At 37.2% G+C, this 22,615-nt stretch overlaps 2 protein-coding genes across 3 annotated transcripts; one reads left to right on the forward strand and one right to left on the reverse strand.

Moving 5' to 3' along the window:
• Positions 1–5,910, reverse strand: LOC104890056 (DET1- and DDB1-associated protein 1). Of its 2 annotated transcripts, XM_048643741.2 has the most exons (5): positions 5,611–5,910; positions 2,346–2,406; positions 697–758; positions 501–600; positions 1–301 (listed from the first exon to the last, which is right to left on the reverse strand). In XM_048643741.2, exons 1-4 carry the CDS (start codon positions 5,692–5,694, stop codon positions 511–513), a joined length of 297 nt encoding a protein of 98 aa, XP_048499698.1. In that variant the 5' UTR covers positions 5,695–5,910; the 3' UTR covers positions 1–301; positions 501–510. The 2 variants fall into 2 exon arrangements, with proteins under 2 accessions (XP_048499698.1, XP_010673716.1); XM_010675414.4 differs by having other exon boundaries at positions 1–600; positions 5,611–5,905.
• Positions 5,911–9,031: 3,121 nt separating this feature from the next.
• LOC104890055 (hypothetical protein) lies at positions 9,032–22,580 on the forward strand. Its single transcript, XM_010675413.4, has 9 exons — positions 9,032–10,490; positions 10,586–11,194; positions 13,504–14,542; positions 17,160–17,442; positions 17,538–17,662; positions 18,120–18,580; positions 19,495–19,523; positions 20,214–20,879; positions 20,993–22,580. The coding sequence occupies exons 1-9, from the start codon at positions 9,193–9,195 to the stop codon at positions 22,219–22,221; spliced, it is 5,739 nt and encodes a 1,912-aa protein (XP_010673715.1). The 5' UTR covers positions 9,032–9,192; the 3' UTR covers positions 22,222–22,580.
• The last annotated feature ends 35 nt before the right edge of the window (positions 22,581–22,615 follow it).

Below are 22,615 nucleotides of genomic sequence, written 5' to 3' on the forward strand. Positions count from 1 at the left end.
TATGTAATTAAAAATATTAATCTGCAACCAAAAATTGCAAGCAGCTACTATCACAAGCTTATCTGGGACCTGATGCAGGTACCAAGTAGAGTATCAGAGGACACAATGCACACTATAAGGGACTAAGGGAGTACAAGCACAGCATAGATCAATTACATTGATTGTCTGATTGATTATGCACACTGATATACAAGCCACAACCATTACAAACCTAAATCCTCTGTCAAGAAAAGTTGAATTTACAGCAGTTCTCACTGCTCATCTTCGACAGCCCCGGTCTGGAGCTAGATTCCTCATCACCCTACATCGGGCAAATCTGTTACGCTCACAAAGTCCTTATTAACCTAATTATGAGTTTATGACCCCCGACCCCTCCCCCCTCCCACACACACACACACACTTCAAAGAAAAAAAACTTCTGTCCAGAACTATCGCATCTACATGATTGTTACATTACAAGAATATATACATGACTATATAACAAGATCAAGATGTATTACAGGCAATATTTCATACAGCAGTTCCTGAGGAAGATGCTCTTGGATGCTTGACTCCATTCTCAGGAGCAAGGTGTTCTGAAGCAGCTCTTTTGGGTCTCAGCTGCATCCACCCCCGAAAAAGGCCAACATTATTAAGTACATGGGCATATATATATAACTGCACAAATCACCCAAATAATACTAGTTGAAAAGGTACCTTATCCTCTGCATGCTTATAGAAGTGTCTAATCAGAATATTTTTGCTCTCTGTACAGATAACTGCAAGCAGAGTTTTAGCAGGTCAGTAATTTTCTTAAAAACAGAAAGTAAGGACAAGGTTTGATGTTGTCCATAGCTGGCCAATCAGCAGATATTTCAAATGACAAAGTTGCCATAAATTTTTTCTCCAAGTTAGCTTTAAGATTATCAGATGCTCTGAATTAATCTTCGATAATACATTTACCTGAAATTTAGACAGGGGAACTCTAAAGGTCAAAACCAAGACAGCAAGATCTAGAGCATATAACAGTTATTGTTGTATAGAATATTGTTCTGATGAAAAGCTACCAGTTAAAGATACTTATAGTTGTAACTTGCCGACTGGAAAATACTAAGCCTAAACTTTCCCATACTAAGTAACAGGCATCAATGTGTACACAAGGGGGCTAATCCAGTCGAGCAGCTCGGCGAGCAACTTGAACTCGACTCGGTCAACGCTTGGTCAAAACTCGACTCGAGTTGGATCTGGGGCTGCTCGATAATTTTTCTTACATATATTCTCTAAGAATTTAAATTTTTTCAACATAAAATTTTGAGAAATAAGATCCAAGTTACCAAGCTCAATTAAAATTTATCTCATGGTCCACGCCTTCACAATCATACTTCATAAACTAGTAACATGAGTTTAAAAGAAATAACAAATAAAAAATTTGATTTTCGAGTAGTCGAGTCGAGCTAATCGAGCTTGAGTCGAGTCGAGCTACAAAAAAAATTAACGAGCACGAGTAGAGCAAGAGTTTGGCGAGCTTAACGAGTTTTCGAGTCGAGTGGAGCAGGTTTTCGAGTTTTCGAGTCGACCTGGTTTTCGACTCCGGCAGGACCCTGCTCACGATCAACTCGCTCGGTTAGTATCCCTAGTGTACACACATTCACGTCGGTCGTCGGTTTATTACAATAACATAGGGACACGCCACCATGAAATTAAAAACAAATTTATCACAGATCATTAATTAGATAGTATGCAAGGGTTTACACATCTGGACAGACCTATGCGGTTGGGTCCAAAGGAAAGCACCAAGCAACTCTTGTATAACACCTTAAAGATGGTGGTTGAAACTCGGAAGGTGATTCTGCTGCATATAATGATACTTTGATGCTTATAACTGAACTTTTTTTCCTTCCTGCTGCTATGTGTTTCCTCTTATTCTCATATATCCTGATTCGTCTACAGGAAAAACTTGCTTCCACTCACTCTTTTGTCTATATAAAAGAATCTAACATTTGCTTCCAAACCCCCCCCCCCCAAAAAAAAAAAAAACAACTACTCCCTTTTGGTGGGTAACTTAGTAATCGTACTGGTTGATTGTGTTGCTATATTTCTTACTCTAGATGATGAAATGTTACCCTTTTTTTTCCCGTCGGCAGCTGATCACAAATTTTGGGACATATACTTTGGGCCAGATTGCCAAATGGGTGTTTGATAAAACCCCTTCTAAAAAGAACGAACAATATCCCAGATACTCTGCTTGTTATTTGGTAAACATAGTCATGAATCCTATTTCCTAACATCCAAACTTCAAGTTCCACTGTAAACAATATGTAAGCCAATCAATATATAGTGTATTTGCTGTATTAAATTAACATTACCTTGATCAGGTGGTGGAAGAGTACGATTGTGAGTTGGATGGTAGGTGGCAGCTGTCAATGTCTGCACAAAAAAGTATGGGGAACCTATTAGAATGCTACAAAACGGATGTGAGGATGACTTCCTGACTTATAAACACAAAATCTTTCGGACAGTTGATCTTTATTAAATAAATTCTACAATATTTGAGCCACTCACAGGCTGCAGTCAGTTTAATGGATTTTCTAGCATTAAGTAGCACCACCGGAGAACATAAGGACAAAAGTTCATGTTTGTTTTCTCGCTACTTAAACAACCTCAAACTCTTCAAGGCTCCATTAAGGCCTAACAGATTGCATAAAGAGAGAAACTAATTGGTTGAAATAAGGCCCGTGAAGAGAAAACACTGATACAGGTAGTTGGGCCTCAGCTAGGGTAGGGGGGGTCCAAACTTGTGCAGTCTTACTCTTACCCACAACCAGATAGGACAGATGATAAAAAATACTTCTGAGACTACCAAGAAAAGGAGGAGAAAGCTCTATATGAGGAACCAAAACGGGAGGTGGAAAATCATGATAGAAGGGAATATTAAGGGGAAGAAAAGTGTAACAAGCACAAAAAGAAACTAGTAACTGATTAGACACTCATCAACCTCGACATCTTGATTCTAGAGTCTCCTTCGTCTGCAAGTTTAGTCTGTTTAGTGTGCACCTACAGCATCTTTCCTGACTAAGGTTCTCACTTAGCCCACTATGAAGGCCTACACGACGTAGTGACTTCTACCCTATCTAACACTTGAGGTTTTATTATCTTCCAAATTACACTTGAAAAATAACAAATGTCGTAAGAAAAGACAAGAAAACAACCAAATAGCAGAAAGGGAAAAAGAAATAAAGCAAAATATAAAGTGAGCTATTCACTCTATCAATAACCGAGCCATATCTGGTGTATCATAAGGGATTTGCCTTTTCTATTGATTCCTGCAGATTGGATCAAAAATAATTCTTGAATGAGGTATTCAACTCCAGGGATGAATCGAAAAAGAAATTTCTATTGGTTCTATCTCCTATTTTTTATGAAGAGAATGAATTTTTTTATCGAAGGATCCCAAAAACAATGGGTTTACTCAGTACTTAGCAGATCTATTTCCTTATCCTTTACACATGTCAGCCTTTACATGCAAATCGTTTTCAGACTGCGTTACTACTTCAGTATTCTCTAGTCTCTATTATCACACCCTAAATTAAACATACATTCTACTAAGCTCTGACTTCTTACTCCAAAGAGTAACAATTTCCTTTGATGAGGGATCTATATAATGCCAAAACTAGGGCCACGCTTAAAAAAATTCTACTCTCATATCCTAGTACTACTTATTTCTATTTGTTTAAAGACGAATATTGAGTATGTCAATTTCACTTTTGTCCCATTCTGCTACACATAGATTTCCAGACACACTTGTAAGTTTTAGCTTTTAGGAAAAACTAACATGAAGAGAAGAATGATGATCTTTTCTATTGTATCAAAGTCTGCCTGATTTTGCTAGTCAATAGAAAACAGCGTTCTCACTTTTCTTTTCTTTTTTCCCGGTGGTGGCGGGTAAAGGTTGGGCATGTTGCAGTGTAATATGCTTATGTCGACTAAAGGAAAGGTCCCAAACAGTAAACTCATATAGAATCTGAGCACGAGAAATCCTAATACCTGTCAAAATGGCCATTATGAGAACTGCAAATTGTACTGTTTCAATAGTGACTTCTAGAAGGATGAGTTCTGATGCCCACAATTTCACAATGTCAATGTAAAAAGCCTGCTCTTTATAAATTATATTACTATTGTTGGAAGAAGTTGAGTCAATGAGACAGGAGGGCATGAGAGACAGTGATTTTAGTCACAGGTATATAAGACAAAATAAACCTAGACTACATACATGGATCAGGGGTGATAAAGGGGTAATAAGAAAAATGAGGATGAGGCCGTGGACAGGTGGTAGATGGGATGAGGTTAGTGATTCTATAAGGACAAAGAAACGGGAGAATTATTATCCTCAAATTAGGGCTATAGTTGCTACCATGAGGGTGATAATTCACCCCTCCCTACCCCTTGCATTATCCCTACCTCATCCCTTCTAACTCTACCTACACTCATCTTCATTCCCCTTATGTTGTCTTCATTGTCCCGATCCAAGCATTGCCCTGAAGGACTATCCCCTAAAGGCAACATCACTAGATAACTAACAATATAGTATCTCAAGCACAATGCACCAAATTGCTCACAAGTCCAACTGTTTTCTTTTCCTCATATGCTATCTATATACCTTGCCCTGAATGCAGGATATTCCTGCAACGCCCCCCCCCCCTAACTCTCCAACTTCAAACCTATTGAAACAACTTAGAAATTTAATGAACCTGGTCGTTCCAAGTATGCTTAATATTCGAGATTGGAAGACCATCATTCCCAACATAAAAAGTATGTGATTCATTACCACCACAGCAGAACGATTTGCTTGATAAATGTGTTACACTTTAGGTTCCAAGTTATGTAAAACTAGCTTCCAGCTGTTCATAGGGCATGTAGATAACAAAAGACCATACACAGTAGTTCATAGAATATGGTGGTAATAGAAACGAACTTATACCTTAATTTCTAGAGAACTCCCATATTAATGCACAAGGTACATAATTTCATCTCCAAACATGTCTTTTCTCCATAAAGTTTTATCACCACTCAATACCACCTCTAACGAGGTCATGGATGGTATCATGGTAATAAATATCTAGGAAGAAAAACGATATATGGGATGGACAAGCATTTCTATGAACATTGACATGGAAGTTCTTCATAAATTTAAAAACTTCCTTACAAACTCATTAACATTACCACTATTTATTACCATATACTAAACAGGCATAAATTCGACATGTTAACCAATGTACAGAATATGATAACATAAACTCATGAGTACACATAAAATCCATAAACTTACCCATAACACAACTGTACAAAAGCAGAACTTCATTACAAAGAACTACATTGTGAATATTATTAAGAAAAATAGAGATCATGTTTACTAAACATAATTCCACATCTTGCATAAAAAAAAAAGCATGAGCAGCGCAATTTGCATAACAAGTTAGCCATGAATTCAACTACCCCATTTCAATAAATTCACAATTACACATTACCCACCAGAAAATACAGCCAACCCAGATCACATAAAAGCTGATTAGAAAAAAAGTGTAAGAAATCAAGCACTAATTATAGCATTAAGAGGTAAGTTTGAGATCTTACAGAAGCATTTGAAGGATCAGAAGGGCGAAGTTGGCTGAAATTGTGAGGGTCGTATGAGGGCCAGTCCCCGAACATGGACCCCATTAACTATCAATTAAGAAAAAGCAATGAACTCAACAAGATAGTAATTTTAAGTTTATGCTATGGAGAATTGGAGATGATAGGTTTTTGAGGAGAGAGAATGAATATGGCTGAGCATATGATCTGGAAGTAAAAAAGGGAGCACTATCGCTAGATTGTACAATGAAATATATTCAGGTAGTGGGGGTTCATTATATTTCCTTGCATAAACATGGTAATTGACACGAAAGATCCCAACTTTCGATAATTCTGACCTACTTAGAAGTTTCTTTTAAGCATTTAAGGTCTATTTTCTTAGCCCTCGATAGTTCGGTTTTTTTCTCCAAGGCAATGAGGGCTAAAATATCTACCACTTTAATTCTTGTTCTAAAAATAGATAATTTTGTCTCTAATTACAGACCAGTTTAGCCGAATGTAACCGAAACGAATGGCTTAATGAACTTTAAGTGATATGTTGAAATTGGAGCCTCAAAGTTAGGCATCTTCATAAAGTATTTGGTGTCTGCCTTTGTTCTTGAAATACCCAAGTCTCACACTAAAAGAATAAGAGACCAGTTTAGCCGAATGTAATCGAAACGAATGGCTTAATGAACTTTAAGTGATATGTTGAAATTGGAGCCTCAAAGTTAGGCGTCTTCATAAAGTATTTGGTGTCTGCCTTTGTTCTTGAAATACCCAAGTCTCACACTAAAAGAATAAGAGCACATTATATTATTTATACACCTTCATACTCCTTTAAACTTTGTTGAGTAATGGCCCAAAAGATTGGCAAACCACACATGCGTGCGCGGATTGTGGCTTTTTTATGGCCCACTCATATTTTTGTGATTTGTTTTCCGATATTTTATTTTGCGCGATTTTCACAATCAATTTATAACGACAAAGCAATTCTCGCCGATTTTGTTGCAGCTGTTATGCCTTATTTTTCTCCCATAATAGTTCATTACCTTTTCTTTTGGTTCTCTAACCAATTTAACCCCTCTTCTTCTCGTTAGAAATAACATACAGTTTCTTCACCACTTCTCTTCTAATAAAAATGTTCTCTCAATTCGGGCTAAACAACGTCACTCCATCTGCTTGCTTGTGAGTGCACACAAACGAGCGATGTTGTGCTAATCCTGGAGGGTGGTAGTGGGGAGAAAGTTTGCACTCGTGCTACGGCAAAATTCTTCTTTAAGGACAGTGAATTTCTCCACGTCACGACCTTCTCATCTCCTGTCATTTGATAACACATATCTTAGTGATGTATTGTCAGGGCATGAGTGTAGAGGGTGGGAGCTTTGACCTTAAATTTAAACATATTTCTTAAGTTGTTGAGAATATACGAGCATATGGTGATAAAGCTAAAAACATGAGCAATTGGGAAAATTAAGTAGCAGATATAACTGTCCTTAATTAAAGACTATTCTAAATGCATTTTGGACACTCACATTTGATTGACCTTTATAAGTTCTTATATCGCACTAGATAGACACATGCAACTTCGGATGGGATAGTCATGCTTAAGGATTTAAGTAATGCTTATTGTCATAACAATTTGACAAATTGTATTGTTTGCACGAGTTCCTAAATAATATTTTGATTTTCTCAATAACTTCTTCATAGTTCAATTGGACTTTTATGTCATGACAATATACTTATCGAAAAAAACAAACCATTTGTATTGAATATCACATAGTTGTGCAGACAAGGAAGGGAATGAGGTTTCTAATTACACGACTCAGCTACCTCCATATAATCTAAAGTAATGTATATTACCTTTGTTAATTTCAACCAACAAACTAAAATTCCTATAAAAAACACATAATAAGTTATAAACGAAAATAGTAATAACACAATTGGTTTAGTACAAAACCGAATCTCATGAAAATACAATTTTGTATAAGTACGAGAAATTCATAATTAAAAATGAAAATCTTCAAATCGGAAAATACTTACACATCCTTTGACTATCGTAATAATAAGGCCAAATAACTGAAAACAAAATAAATATCATCAGTTCCTATAATTTTCGTTTTAAATGCAATCCAATTATTCAATAATTCCATTTTTGTTATGCCAACTAGCGTAACTCGTAAAGTTGAGGTAGTTTGTGGTCACACGCGCGCGCACACACGCACGCACACACACGCACACACACACGCACACGCGCGCACACACACGCGCGCGCACACACACACACATATATATTGCAAGGAGGGAAGGAAGAATAAGGATCCTTCCTCGCATGGGGAAAGACTCGGTCTCAAGATTTATGGGATCGAAAGTAATGCCAACACCACTAGACTATCACATGTTGATTGTTTGTGGTTATATATAACATTCATTAGAATTTATCAATTTACATACAGACGAACACTAGAACCCAACCTCAATACTCCCTCTTTTTTTTTTAGCTTTTTAACTTTTTTGTGCACATCTCGCAATGCACATCTTTAAACTAAAATATATTTTATCATATATTAGTAAAAATTATAACGATTGAATATTAATAATGTACTAATCGAGACGAATCAAACAAAACCCCACATGACTATTTAATTTTTTTCTTATAAGTTGAAATTTAAAATTATTGAGAAGATTCTCTCTAAGTATGAATAGTGTCAAGATTCTAAGTGAAAACGATTTAAAAAAAAAGAGGGAGTATTAAACATTAGAAAATTTTCGTGAATACTAAAATTGATCAATATACACACAAACGAACACCATAACTCCAACATAGTAATGAATTAAGAAAAAGTCCATAAATATAATAGTTTATCAATATAGTAGTACAATACTTCCCTCGTTTCTTTTTAATCTACACTTTCCTTTTTGGTATGTTTCTTTTTAATCTATACGTTGTTGCTTTTTCTATTTGTAGTAACATGCCACATCTACTTTATCCTCCTTTTCGACCAATGTCATTTACATTTGAATATTTTAATCCACTTTTCAGTTTTTCTCTCTCACACATTCTTCAGTTTATCTCTCATACATTTGTACCTCCTCGTTGATTCTTGTAAGTTTTTTTTGGTCTTACTACGAGGAGTTTCTCGCCGCCTTCGTCGAGTGGACTAATCTCCCGCGGGAATTGGCATGGGTACCTCAAAAGGCACCATCTCTCCCCGCTAGTATTTTTTCCATACCTAAGGCTCGAATTTGAGACCTTGGTTAAGGAGCGAGAGACTCTTAACCACTCACGCCAAGTTCAGTTGATTCTTTGATTTTGATAAGTGAGTAAATTAAAAAGAAACGGAGGGGTATATGAATAGACGAACACCTAAACCCCAACACAATATTAAAATAAGAAAAAACTCCACATATACTTGATAGTATTGGACTATTCATGTGAGTAGTTGACTAGTTGAATGCGAGAGATTGTAGCAAAACTCGCAACACTCAACCTTGAACCTCCCTCTTCTGTGTCCACTAACGTTAATTTTTTCCCTCTCTTCTTTTCATTTTTCTCGCAATTTCTGTATTTCCCAAAACCCTAAGATTTTCCCCCAAAATCAGAAAATGGATGAATTAGTGGGGAAAATCGTGACGAAGAAGTTTAAAGGGTTTGGGATTTTTAAAGGAGTTGTTGAATCATACGATTCGTCAACTGGATTTTTCAGAATTGTGTACGAAGACGGCGATTCCGAGGAAGCCGATCTTTCCGAGGTTTCTCGCTTACTCTCTTCTACTGATACTGTTGCTCACTCAATTGTAGAAAATCAGAAGGTTGCGACAACGAAGAAAGTTGGGAGAAAGCCTAAAAGACGGCGTCGTAATGATCCAGGTATAGCTTATGATTCTTTGGAAATTGATAATTCGCAACGTAAATTAGTGATTGATAATGTGTTAGGTTGTAGTTTAGTGAATGAATTTAATGATTGTGGTAATGTAAATGGTAAGTTAGATGGTATTGTTGGAAATGGTGGATTGGACTTGAACCGCGGATTGAGTTTTGATGATGGAGTTGATAATGTGGAAATTAGGGGCTGTATTGACTTGAATTTGACGGTAGATGATGATGATGATGATGGGGTTGATGAGAATGAGAGTAGGGTTCAAAAGGTTGATTATTTAGGGAAGAAAGAACGTGGGTTCGATTTGAATTTAGGGCTCAATGAGGATAGCATGAATGGGGAGAATGGGACAATGGATGCGGGTGCATGTATAGGTTCAGGTGAAGAAGTGAAAAATGGGGAGACCAGTGTTGTAACTGTTGTTGATGCTAACAATGTTAATAGTAGGGTTTGTGATGCTCAATCAGAAGGGGGTTGTTTGGAGGCTGTCACGCCAAATCAATGCCAGGATGGAAACTCTGGTAGGAAGAAGAAGAAGAGAAAAGTCGAGAGGAATTTGAATTCACCAACAGAAACTGTGTTGAGAAGAAGTGCACGTCGAGCAAAAGTTACTGTTGCTGATGAAAATTTAGCTTCTAGTGCAATGGTAGAGGATGAAGGAAATGATTTGTCATTGTCGGGAATTATTGATGAATCAGAAGAGAAGCCTGTTCCTCAGGTGTTGGAAAAACCTGCAGAACCTCCTGCTCCTCCTTCCAAGATTGAATTGCCGCCTTCTTCAGCTAATTTGAATTTAGAGGGGATTCCTGTAATAGATCTCTTCTCTGTATATGCTTGTCTTAGGTCGTTTAGTACTGTATTGTACTTGAGTCCGTTCAAATTGGATGATCTAGTAGCCGCATTGACGAGCAGGGTGTCTAACCAATTAATTGATTGTATCCATGTCTCAATCTTGCAAACATTGAGAATACACCTGGAATTGCTTGCAAGCGAGGGATGTGAATCTGCATCGTCTTGTTTGAGGTAAAATTTAGACTTTGAATTATGAAAGATAGTTGGCAAATTTAAAAGCTGATTTCGTGATTAAAATCTGTTACTCAATGTTTTTAAAATTATAGGAATTTGAACTGGGACTTGCTGGATGTAATTACCTGGCCTGTTTTTATGGTTGAATATCTACTGATTCACGGTTCAGGGCTAAAGCCTGGTTTTACTCTCAATCATTTGAAGCTATTTGATGCCGAGTACTACAAGCAACCAGCAGAGGTGAAGATAGAATTCCTTCGTTGTCTCTGTGATGATGTCGTTGAAGTTGAGGCCATTAGATCAGATCTTAGTAAGAGGACAATTATTGCCGAGGCTAATATGGAAGCTGGTCGGATGATGTGCAATGAAAGAAAAAGGAGGACCTCCTTAGAAGGTCCTGGAGCCCCCTGCTTGAGTGAAGACGTGAAAGAGGAGATTGCTGATGGAAATAGTGATGAGTGCTGCCTTTGCAAGATGGATGGGAACTTAATATGCTGTGATAGTTGTCCTGCTGCTTATCATTCAAAATGTGTTGGAATTGTCAGCAGTCTTCTGCCAGAGGGTGACTGGTACTGTCCAGAATGTGTGATTGGCAAACTGAATTTTGTCAATAAACCTCAAAAATTCATACGAGGTGCAGAGCTACTCGGAACTGATCCTTATGGACGACTGTTTTTCCGCTGCTTTGACTACCTTTTGGTGTAAGCTCCTTATAATTATGTTTAATTACATTTCCATATTTGTTACACTTTTTCTTTAGCCGGAATATGTGAAATTTTAGATTCATTTGGTCTGACTATGTACCTGTTGTGCCTACGTAACTGCTCTGCTACATTTTTGCCAGTATGATTATAACGTGACAAGCAAATACCTGTCTCTGTTACTATTCCATTACTAGGGTGCATCAGAATGAATAGATAAGCTTTCTTGCATAAGAAATGGTCTCCTTTCAATGAATATTTTCCAAGTACTTTCAATCAATGTAGCGCATGAACGAAGGTTTATTATTTTCTGTTGGTCAACTAGAAAGATGCATGTTGAATGTCTCTGTTAGGGAATAGAGAACCCTTAGGCAGGTTGAGCTTGTAGTTTTTAGAACAGGTGGAAAATTAAGAAGCTCTTTCACGTTTTACTTAATAGGTACCTTTTTCGTGGTCAACATCACTAGAAGAAAAATGGAATGGTGGATAGGCAGCGTAAAATTCAAACTTGATGTATTACTTTATATTAGAAGACGAAAGTCTGAAAAGTACTAGTGCCTTTCTGGTTTCTGTTCTTCTGAAGTTTTCTTTCCCCTAGTTTTTTAGGAATTTTAGCCTAGACGTCTAGTTTGACGCTCCATTTTCTAGAAGATAAATATACTATAAATGCTTCATAGCATGCAGGGACGGTAAGGATACCTTGGAGGCTTACAGAATATGGAAGACATTCCTTGTGTAGTTGTGTTGATAAATATACCTAAAATGGGTGTTGATTGCTGCCTGTAACATAGAGCAGATTTTACCTTTTTTTTTTAGACACAGGCTAGCTGGCTTTACTTGTTTGAAATAAGGTGTAACTTTATTGCTCCATCGCTGGGAATAATTCTCTTGAGGAAGAGGGTGAACCTGATGCTTGAATTTTTTTATTTGGAGACTTAAGTCCTTTTTAGTTCATGGTTATTTACCCCTAAAAAAATGTTACATGGTTATGGTTTTAATACTTGGAGAAAGTCTTGGATTTGTGAGATGGAAGGAAGTTGGGTTTCTATCTTCTGCAGAAGTAGATGTTTCTTCTTTGGTTTTATGTCACTGATGATTCAGGAAACCAATACCAACATTTCTACTCCTTCCACCCCTCTAAAAATGCGAATCTTGTGATTTTTAGCTGACGATATTGGGAGCCACTTAATTTATTTGGACAGTTTCAGTTGGGAGGGAGTAATATACTTCATGATATCACTAATTCCCTTTTGTTTCTTCTCACATTCTTCTTCAAGCAGTATTGTTAACAGGATGGTGTATAGAGTGGTTATTGATATCTGTATCTTCCTTCTGTGTTTCACTGCAGAAGTCTTCCTATAAGTCTATCTGACTCATGAGAACTGGTAGCTATAGGCGTATGCCTTTTTTTTTTTGAAGAGGGGAAATTATATTTATTTAGATTACATTTCATTTGTTGAACAGAAAGATCTAAGGGTTCTATGTGTCTGAAATAGAAGCAGGTGGACAGTGGACCCCCTTACTTGCTTAGATGTGCAGGATTTAGTCTACAGGATTATCTGGGAATTGTGTACTGATTAAAAATCTCAGTTGTCTCTGTTATAAATATCTGTATGGGTAAAAATTCTAGTTGTTCATCGTCTCATGTTAAAATTCATTGTGTCTTTGTCTATATGCAACGATACTCGTATCTGCCTCTTTATGTCAGTTATATATACTTCTTTCCGAATTAGCTGCAACACTTTCCTTTTATGGAAGTTTTTAGAAGTTGCAATATTACTTCATTTGGTTATTGGTTTTCTCTATCTCCCTTCTATCTCATTTCCTCTTCTTATTTCTTTCTATCTCTCTGCTCTTCACATGCACGCCTTGTGTCTCTTCCATGTTGCAACTGTTGGATGGAGGTATATATAATATATACACACACACACACTAATACCTAAATAAAACCAAATGCCTACTAAAGGCGAAGCAGCTAAGAAGAAGTGTAAAGAACGAGAATTGTTGAAACTAGCATATTGGAAGATCAATCGGCGAAAATAACCATGAGTGGCTACGAAATTATAAGTTTCTTCCTCTTGACCAAATATGTAACCTTCATTAGCGGATTCACCGTAAAGAAAGATTCCACACATACATATATATATATATATATATATATATATAAAGTTCCGTAAATGTGAGTATGAATGTATATATGTGTGTCTTTGTTTGATGCTGTCCTACCATTTATACCTGAGAGAGATAGGAGCGAAGAGAAGTTTTTGCCTGGAACATAGATTTGTATTGATATGTTAATGAATTCACAGGTCAGATTCCATTGATGCCGATGCTTCGTGTAGTTATTACCACAAAGATGACTTTGGTGCAGTTATTCAGCTACTGCGATCATCCAGTCTTCTGTATGGCTCAATTATAAATACACTATTTCGACATTGGGACTTTCCGTCCGACTTGTGTCCACCAAAAAGTGATTCGGGGTCTGAGAATCGTAAGTTGAAGGATGGAGCAAATGATGGAAAGAAAACAAAAAGATGTATTGTTTCGCGATATTCTGGTCATTTAAGCTCTGAATTTTCTGGATCTGCTGACTTATTTGGTTCAGATACTGCTGAACCCTTAGAGGCAGAGAATTTACGTACAAGTTCTGAAGGATCTGGTGAAGTCTTACAGGAAAATCAGTTGATTCAAAAATCTCATAGACCTGTGTCCAATATAGCTGCCAAGAGGACATCTGGGAGGAGCGGTGCAGCTTTCAAGCAGAGGAAGAAAAAAGGTTCTTTTGTGAGGAAAGGAAAATCCGATTTGAAGGCTAAAGAAGATGGTGTTTTGCAAGGGCATGCTGGAGATGGCTACATGAATAGCTACAGCTTTGCTCGAATAGCTTCTACAGTTGTTGAAGAGTTATTGAGAAAACCCTCTGGTAAAGTAAATATAGATGTCCCAAAGACCGAGGAGGAGATAATATCAATTCAATTGAAGTTTATATTGAAGAAGTCAGCAAAGTCTTGTTGGACTACTATTCAAGATCTAAATAGGGAGAGGCAGAGAGAAGAATGTGGATGGTGCTATTGTTGCAGGTTTCCTGTTGAAGGAAGAGGCTGTTTATTCAGTGTCAAGAATGGCAGTTCTGTTCCAGATGCTCTCAAAGTAGAAATCGATGGCGTCCTCTCAAAAAGGAATAAGAAAGGGCATATTGTTGATGTTATTTGCTATATTCTTTGTATGGAAGAGCGCTTGCGGGGATTTCTATCTGGTCCATGGCTACGACCTCAATATAGTGAGCTTTGGCGTCAACGTGTTCTTAAATCATCTGATTTTTTGTCACTGAAACTTCCTCTGCTTACGGTAAAGTTTGCTTCTAACTTCCTGATATAAAAGTTCTTTGAGTCTATTATTTTACGGTGTAGAATGGAGTAGCTTCTTGAAGATGGAGGCTTGAGATGTGTATATATAATATTTTAGAACCTGGGATCTCAATTTTCAATGTTCGCTCTTAGTCAGTGAATTGAACTGTAGTATGAAAGCTTTTATGCAATGGGTGTAATTTGTATCTAACTGGCTTAGTCACCCCAATTTTGTTATAAAATGTCAGTATGTCACCCCAACTATTATAAAGATCAACTTAGCTAAGGAGTGATTTAATGACTTCTATGTGATTTGGGGTGACTAAGCTTGTTGTATGCAAAATACACCTTTTGTATACAAGAACCTGTAAAAGTTTCTTTTTGAAGAAGATGATGAAGTCAGTTTTTCTAGTACCAGTGATATGGTTTTAAGGATCAACTTTGAGTTCGAGTGGTAAGAACTCTCAACTCCCAATCATGAGGTTTGGGGGTTCGATCCTTTCTCACCCCGAACTTTAATCGGGAGTTGTTGTGTGGTTTCACTTCTGGGTAATATGCCCACTTTGTAGTCTAAATGGCTAGAGTTTCTTTCTGAGGGGGATCCAATTATCCTCTTTCATCTTACAAGGGCCGTGCTTGCTTTGGGCAGTAAATTTTGCATCATAAAAGTAAATTAAGACAGTGATGTGGTTTTGAATGAATGTGAGTGGTCCTTGGGGTAATATACCTTTTTTTTTTTTTTGGGGGGGGGGGGGTTGGATAGATTATAATTATAAATAAGGAAACGGCTCTGGCTGCATGCTTAAGGAACTGACAGATTGCACTCTTTATTTTTTGACATTAAAATTTGAAATTAGAAGTAGATATTTCCGACCTATTCTGATGCTAGGGCATCTAGCTCACTGCTCAGTGCTCACATACATTGAGCTCTGATAACTAAGAAAATGTCTTCAGCCTTATGAAGCTGACAGATTACACATTGATTTTTGACAATAGATCTTGAAATTGGAAAGTGGATACTTCTATATCAAACCTATTACTTGTCAATGCCAGGACAAGCTCACATACATTGAGCACCAATAAATTTTACGTTATGGAGCTCAGCAGTTTTTCCTGCTTATGTGCAAAATATCTGTTGTTGAGGAAGCTTTGTAGCTGACTCACTGGTCATATTATGCGACTGCTTTCTTGAATTTATTGAACTTAATGCTAGTGATCCTTGTACTAATATGGAAATGATGAACTCTTTAAGTACTAAATGTTTTTAACTGGCAACTGCCAAAAGCAAGTTCCCTCTCATATTTCTTTCTTTCCTTGTGAATGAGGGTTGACCTACTGATGCAGGTAGGCTCTTTTATCATCTTTAGTTGATAATTTTATATATTCATTGATTGTGTCTTGTGGTTTAGTGATATGGTAATCAACAACCCATTTGAAAAGAGTGCGTGAAGGTTTGTATTATATTCTGACTGAGAATTATAGTCACTTAATGTTGGAAGTAGTACCTGTTAAATAATTGATGTTCTTCATACACCTATGTTTAAACTAGTGTTTTAAGTCCATTATTGTCGTACATGTGCAGAAGTCTTTCTTTTAGTTATTTTCTTTGGACGATGGGAATTTGTGAATAACAACACAACTTTTTCAGATAATGAGCTCTGTTAAACTGAAATATCTACACGATGAAGAAGACTTAATGTAACTAATATATATTGACCATAGACGCGAAGATTGCTATATGAAACAACAGAAAGCTGTGATGCATATATTCATAGCAGGTAGGCTGATATGAACCCATGCACTGCATACATCTATGTACTTGTACGAACTTATAGGAACTTTTGCAAGATTGCAAATGTAAAGCGACTTGCTGATTTCTAAAGAATGAGTGTTCTATTTACAGTAGTTGAGACGAGACTTTATAGTTTTACTAGTGTGCAATTATCTCTGCATAAATTCTATATTTTAGATGAATGCACATTTCAATCATTTGTATATTTAATGCTAACTGCTCTTCTAAACCTATTAGTCTAACAAGGGCCCTCAGGGCTTTCTCATAACATTTCTGTGCTAAATCTAGCGGATTCCAAGACCAAAAAGAAGAAAGATCATGTTTAATGTTGGCATGGCTGTCAAAACTGATATCTTTCTTGTTGATCACACTGAAACAGAAAGGTGCAGCTAAGATCAAAATCTTATTAGTTTATTGTTGGAAGCTTTTCTGTTATGATCTTCTGGTAGTATCCTTAAGATGAGTTAGTTAACTAAACGCATATCAAGTGGTATGTTGTTAATTATTGATGTCATTGAGGGAGAGGTAATCAATGAGAATTGTTAGTGGAACTGTGGAAGAAGGATTGACCTGGAGGTCTTGCAGGGAAAATTGCTAGTCTCCAGTCCCTTAAAAATATTGATGCAGGGAATCTGATAGCCAGTCTCGTAGTGTGCAACATGTTAATCAGTGGGTGCTCAACCTGTAATTGTTTTCTTGCTAAGTTATGTTTTAGTAAATGTTAATTTCATAGTCTCAAAACTCCCTTCTTCATTATAATTGGCTTCAAATAATGGGTTTCCTTATTCCAATTTCCTGGTATTTATTTTTGCTGCTGTGCATGCAGCTAGAGTCCAATTTACGTCCTTTGGCTCTTTCAGCAGATTGGTGGAAACATGTTGATTTGGTTACTACTATGGGTTCGGCTTCTCACTTTGTGGCCTCTTCACGTCCTACTTCAAAGAATAATATCAGCAGAAAGAAGGTTAGATGTGCAGACTCTGAGACTAAATCATCAACTGCTGGCAGTGGGTTGGTTTTATTTTGGTGGAGAGGGGGTAGGACTTCTCGTAGTCTCTTCAATTGGAAAGTCATACCTCGCTCTTCGGCTTTGAAAGTGGCGCGAAAGGGTATGCATATATTTTAATTTATTGACGTATGTTGTACACACACTCTTTAACAATCAAGTGATGTTTGAAGTTAGTTGACGCCTGAATTTATGCAGGTGGCCGCATGAAGATACCAGATATACAATATTCTGATGCTTCTGAAAGTACTAGGCGTACCAAATGTGTAGCATGGCGGGCTGCTGTAGAATCATCCACAAATCTTGAACAGCTGGCTTTGCAGGTAATGGTGCTCATTTATTGTAGTTTAGGGGTGACCTCCAGATCTGCCTTTCTTATCTTAGCTTTTAGCCTGTCCTGGTTTGACCACTCTGGTAGCTGGTAATGGGGCAACAAGAGTCTTACCTGGTGGTGGCAGGTTTACTGATGCTACAAATCTCGCTTTTTCTATAGTTTAGCAGTGAGTGTTCTGCGTGTTCAAATTGCTGATTTTCTACTTGAAGCAGTGTGATATTGCCGATTAACTGTAGTTTATCATTCTAATTCGTGTCTGTTCAGTCTTTATAGTATCAGTCCAAGCAGTGATATGTGTGATATATGTTTTGTGCTTCTACAATACTTATCTTATGAAGTATGTCCCAGTGCATTAGAGGAACTGAGAGTAAATGACTTTGTGTTTAAGCTATAATTATTCCTGTGGCTGATGGAGTTTAAGTTCTCTTCAAATGTTGTTGGATCAGGTGAGAGAGTTTGACCTGTTCATTCGATGGGATGACATTGAGAATACTCACCCTCATTCTCTATTGGACAAGGAATCCATTAAGTCAATCAGGCTGTTTAAGAAAGTCATAATCAGAAGGAAGAGTTTAGTAGGAACTGTAGCAAGATATCTTCTGGATTTTGGCAAGAGAAGAAGTGTTCCAGATGTTGTTCTTAAACATGGGCAAAAATTTGAGGAATCGGACTGTGAGAGAAAAAAATTTTGGTTGGATGAAGTGTATGTTCCTCTATATCTCTTGAAGAGTTTTGAGGAGAGAAGAATCGCCCGTAAGGCTGGTAAGAAAAATTCCAGTAAATCCCAAAGGGGTGTTAAATTGAAGAAGAAGTCATTAAGGGAAAAAGGTTTTGACTATCTTTTCTCAAGAGCAGAAAGGGCGGACAGTTATCAATGTGGACACTGTAACAAGAATGTGATGATCAGGTATAATTTTTTAATTAGTGGTATTTTGCTTTGCCTCTTTTCTGGTCTGTTGTCAATTGGCAATAACATAAGAGTTTGTTTAACATTAGGTGATGCTTAGCTATAAACAGGACTACATGATACGGTTAAAGTTATGAATTAATATGTGGTGATATTGCCTGTTTCTATGTTGAACAAAAGAACAATAATTTTGTAGGTCTTTGGCTTGGTACAGAATCCACTTGTGGGTACTTCTTTGGGAGAACTATTTTCTACCTTTTTAGTTTAAAGCAACATAGTTAAGCTTGCTCATCTACTGTTAATTTTGGCCTGCAAATCTAGTAGGTCGATGAGTTTGAAGTCTTCTATAATTTCCTACCTATGGGATGTGCTCTGTGTAGACGTTGAGTTTATGATTCTGCTTTTTTTTTCCTGGACTGTAGGGGGTAATGCAAGATTCCATGCTCTTGTTTAGCATACTGTATATTTATGTTTACTTGGAATTTTCTCTTGCTTTTGTTAGATCCATTGGGTTTCACATGAATACATTGTGATTGTTCCTTTCAGCATAAAGCTCGCATAGATGCCAATGTGCACATGTTATCTCAGAGTTTTTAAGATCGAATGCAAAATGTTCATGGGGGTCAGTCTCATACATATTTTGTGTTGTGTGACAGTGAGTATATTAAAAGATGATTTGTGTTATTTGGAAGCGTTCTTGTTTGGTAGAGTATTACTGAACTGTGACATGTGTTGCCTGGTGTTCTTTTTATTCTTTGAAATCTGTTTCATAAGAACCTCTGATGTCATGTGAATTTGGTATAAAATGAAAACTTCCTTAGTTTTCATTTGGTGGAAGCATCATTATGTGCATTGTTTCCCTTATCTTTATGTTTTGTTTTGTAGAACTAACACAAATCATTTTTTATTTCCAGTGAAGCTGTGAGCTGCCAGCTTTGCAACGGTACGTAAATACTATCTTGATGCCATGTGAATGATGGTTGATGTGTGGTGGGATGTCTTCACTTACTGCTCTTTATATCTGAGAGCAATACATGATTGATACCATGTTTTATGTTTTGGATGTTTGATGGTGCTTGGCAATTTCAAGTCCAGTTATCTAGTGTTGTTTCGTTGTTGCATGGAAGTTTGAATTTTTTTTTGGTATATGCTAATATTACTGATTGAATTGGCACCATAGCTGTATAATAAATGGACTACTGTAACTTTTTGAGGTGATTTTGAAGCTTACTGTTTCCATGAAGCTTACAATAGTGTCCTTTTGATGTTTATCTGGACATGAATTGATATCTAACTTTTTTGTTTGTATTGGAGTCTGGAGATGGGTTCTAGGAGTCTTCTTTTTACTCTCCTCTTTTTCAAGTGCTTTTCTTTACTTATGAACAATAGTGGTTTCTATATGTGAAATATTCTTTGTGAAGTTATAGCATTCATCTCGTCAACAAAGCTCAATCCTTTTCTGTGAAGTATGATCACTTTAGTTCCTCTTATATCTGTACTAAGTTGTGATGGATGATGTTGGAGCCTTCCTTCCCAGTATTGCATGCATATCTTCACTGGTTTCATTGAAATAATAATATGAATTGTGCTTCATTTATCTGGATGATCTGACCCTATGTGTACATTATATTAGGCTATTTTCATAAAAGACACGTCATGAAGTCTTCAGAGGGAATTACTGCTGTATGCACATATACATGCCATAGATGCCGTGCAGGGAAGAATGCAAAGAAAGAAAGCAATCTGCGGAAGCGGAAGTTTAGTAAACTTCAGGAAGCAAAAGATTATAAGGCTGACAGCAAAAGGCCTTCAGCAATGTTGAAGGTTAAGCCAAGGAAAAAGGGGAAAAAATTAGCCGTTCGTAGACAAGTGCTTTTGCGTAATGCTAAAAAGATGCAATACAATGATGAGACTCTAGCACAGAAAAATACCAATGTCTCTACTGGTATTACTCTGCGTCGGTCTGCTAGGAAATCAATGTGTACACCTGTGCAATCTAATAGATTTGTGGAAGGAAAAAAGGGGAAAAGGAATAAGCTAAGGAATGTGGCATCAAAAGTAACACCAAAGGGCGTCTCATGGCAGAACAAAAGAACTCAGATCCTTCATTCATTCTGGATAAACGGTCTTTTGTTGTCCAGAAAGCCAAATGACGAGCGGGTTCTGCAGTTTAAAAAAAGAAATGTTTTTGTCCCATCTGGATTTCCAGCTGAGATTGATGATCAACCAAAATGCTCCCTCTGTTCTCAGCAAGGATCTATGTCAGCTTTGATGTATATAGCATGTGAAATATGTGGAGGTGAAAAGCTTAGACTTTGCTGAACCTTGACTAAGTTTTAAATGTGAACTACTTCAGTGTCGGTCTTTTATGATTTATATGTGGTTTTTGAAAGAGATTTATCCCTTTTGCAGATTGGTTCCATGGTGACGCATTTGGACTTGACAAAGGAAATATTAAGAGTCTTATAGGGTTTAAATGCCATGTATGCCGTGGGAGGAGCCCTCCTGTTTGTCCTTTAGCTGATATTTCAAGGGACGATGATACACTTCTTATTGAAGCTTCAAGTGAGGCTCAGGATGCTCAGAGATTACCTAAAGTTGTTGCAGTTCAAAAGGATGCAGATACTGTGCAAGAGCTTCAGTGCAGTGAAGGTTTCTCTGGTGTCTTGGAGGTTCAGACAAAACAGAATTGTGATGGAAATCTTGACCACGATGAGACTCCGATGCTAATTTATGAGGTGAGAGTAGAAAGCGGGTCACCTACCAACAAGGAGGTTGTATCCTGTTCAAGAGACAATAGTACACTGTTTGTTGGAGGTTCAAGTGACGCCCAGGATGCTCAGGGACTACCTGAAGTTATTGCGGTTCAAAAGGAAACAGATCGTGTCCTAGAGCTTCATTGCAATGAAAGTTCTTCTGGTCTCTTTGAGGTCCATACAGATCAGAATTGTGATAAAAATCTTGATCTGTATGAGACTCTGATGCCAGATTCTGAGTTGAGAGTTGAAAATGGGTCAAGTTCCAGTGTGGAGGTTGTATCTTGTTCAAGGAATGGTACCCTTCATATTGAAGCTTCAAGTGATGCTCTTGATGCTTGTGATGCTCAGGGATTACCTGACGTTGAAGTTCAAAAGGAAACAAATTGTATGCTAGAGGTTCAGTGCAATGAAGGTCTTAGTGGTCTCTTAGAGGTTCCTACAGAACAGAATTGCAATGGAAATCTTGACCAGGATGAAACTCCAATGCTAGATTCTAAGGTGAGAGTAGAAAGAGGATCACCTACCAGCAAGGAGGTTGTATCCTGTTCAAGAGACAATAGTACACTGTTTACTGAAGCTTCATGTGAGGTTCGGAATGATCAAGGATTACCTGAAATTATTGCAGTTGGGAAGGAAACAGATGGTGTGATAGAGCTTCAACGCAATGAAGGTTCTTCTGGTTTCTCAGCACAGAATTGTGAGGGGAATCTTGACCAGGATGCTACTCTGATGTTAGATCCTGAGTTGAGAGTAAAAAACTGGACATCTACCAGCAAGGAGGTTGGGTTCAGTTCAAATGAAAGTGAAGATTTGGACTTGGATACCAAATTGCTGAAAGAGTCTGATGAGAATTCCATATTGGAAGGAAACCAGATAAGCTAAATGATCACACTTAATATCACTAACAGGACGGTGGTTATGCACATCAGTTTTGGATAGGATGGACACAAAATCCTCAAATAGCTGAAGGGTAGATGATTCTTGTGGTAATTTATTATTGTACCATGGTATTTGTCTACAGCCTTTAATCACGTGAAAAAAGAGGCTGTAGTTTCTTGTCAACACTAATTGTAGCAGTGAGGGCTGTTACCTTCATGATTTTGCTACCTCATTTCTGATTCATATGACCAGATACAATTTACTTTAGAGGTAGGATAGTTTTTACAGAATCAAATGATTAATACTTAGTTGATTCTTACAATGTGAATGGAATAGTATGATTAATACTTTGTGTTTTGCTACGATGGTTATTTTAACATGTCATATCTCCAATCTG

This window comes from Beta vulgaris, chromosome 4, assembly GCF_026745355.1.
Source record: "Beta vulgaris subsp. vulgaris cultivar EL10 chromosome 4, EL10.2, whole genome shotgun sequence".
Lineage (NCBI taxonomy): Eukaryota > Viridiplantae > Streptophyta > Magnoliopsida > Caryophyllales > Amaranthaceae > Beta > Beta vulgaris.

Bases quoted from the DNA above. Each gene is read 5' to 3' on its own strand.
- LOC104890056 (XM_048643741.2), bottom strand. From the start codon at position 5,694: ATGGGGTCCATGTTCGGGGACTGGCCCTCATACGACCCTCACAATTTC. The intron at 759-2,345 runs GTAATGTTAATT...CTCTGCTTGCAG, and splicing joins TCTTCCACCACCTGATCAAG to TTATCTGTACAGAGAGCAAA. The intron at 601-696 runs GTACCTTTTCAA...GGGTGGATGCAG, and splicing joins ATAAGCATGCAGAGGATAAG to CTGAGACCCAAAAGAGCTGC.
- LOC104890055 (XM_010675413.4), top strand. From the start codon at position 9,193: ATGGATGAATTAGTGGGGAAAATCGTGACGAAGAAGTTTAAAGGGTTT. The intron at 10,491-10,585 runs GTAAAATTTAGA...TTAAAATTATAG, and splicing joins TCTGCATCGTCTTGTTTGAG to GAATTTGAACTGGGACTTGC. The intron at 18,581-19,494 runs GTATAATTTTTT...TTTTATTTCCAG, and splicing joins AACAAGAATGTGATGATCAG to TGAAGCTGTGAGCTGCCAGC.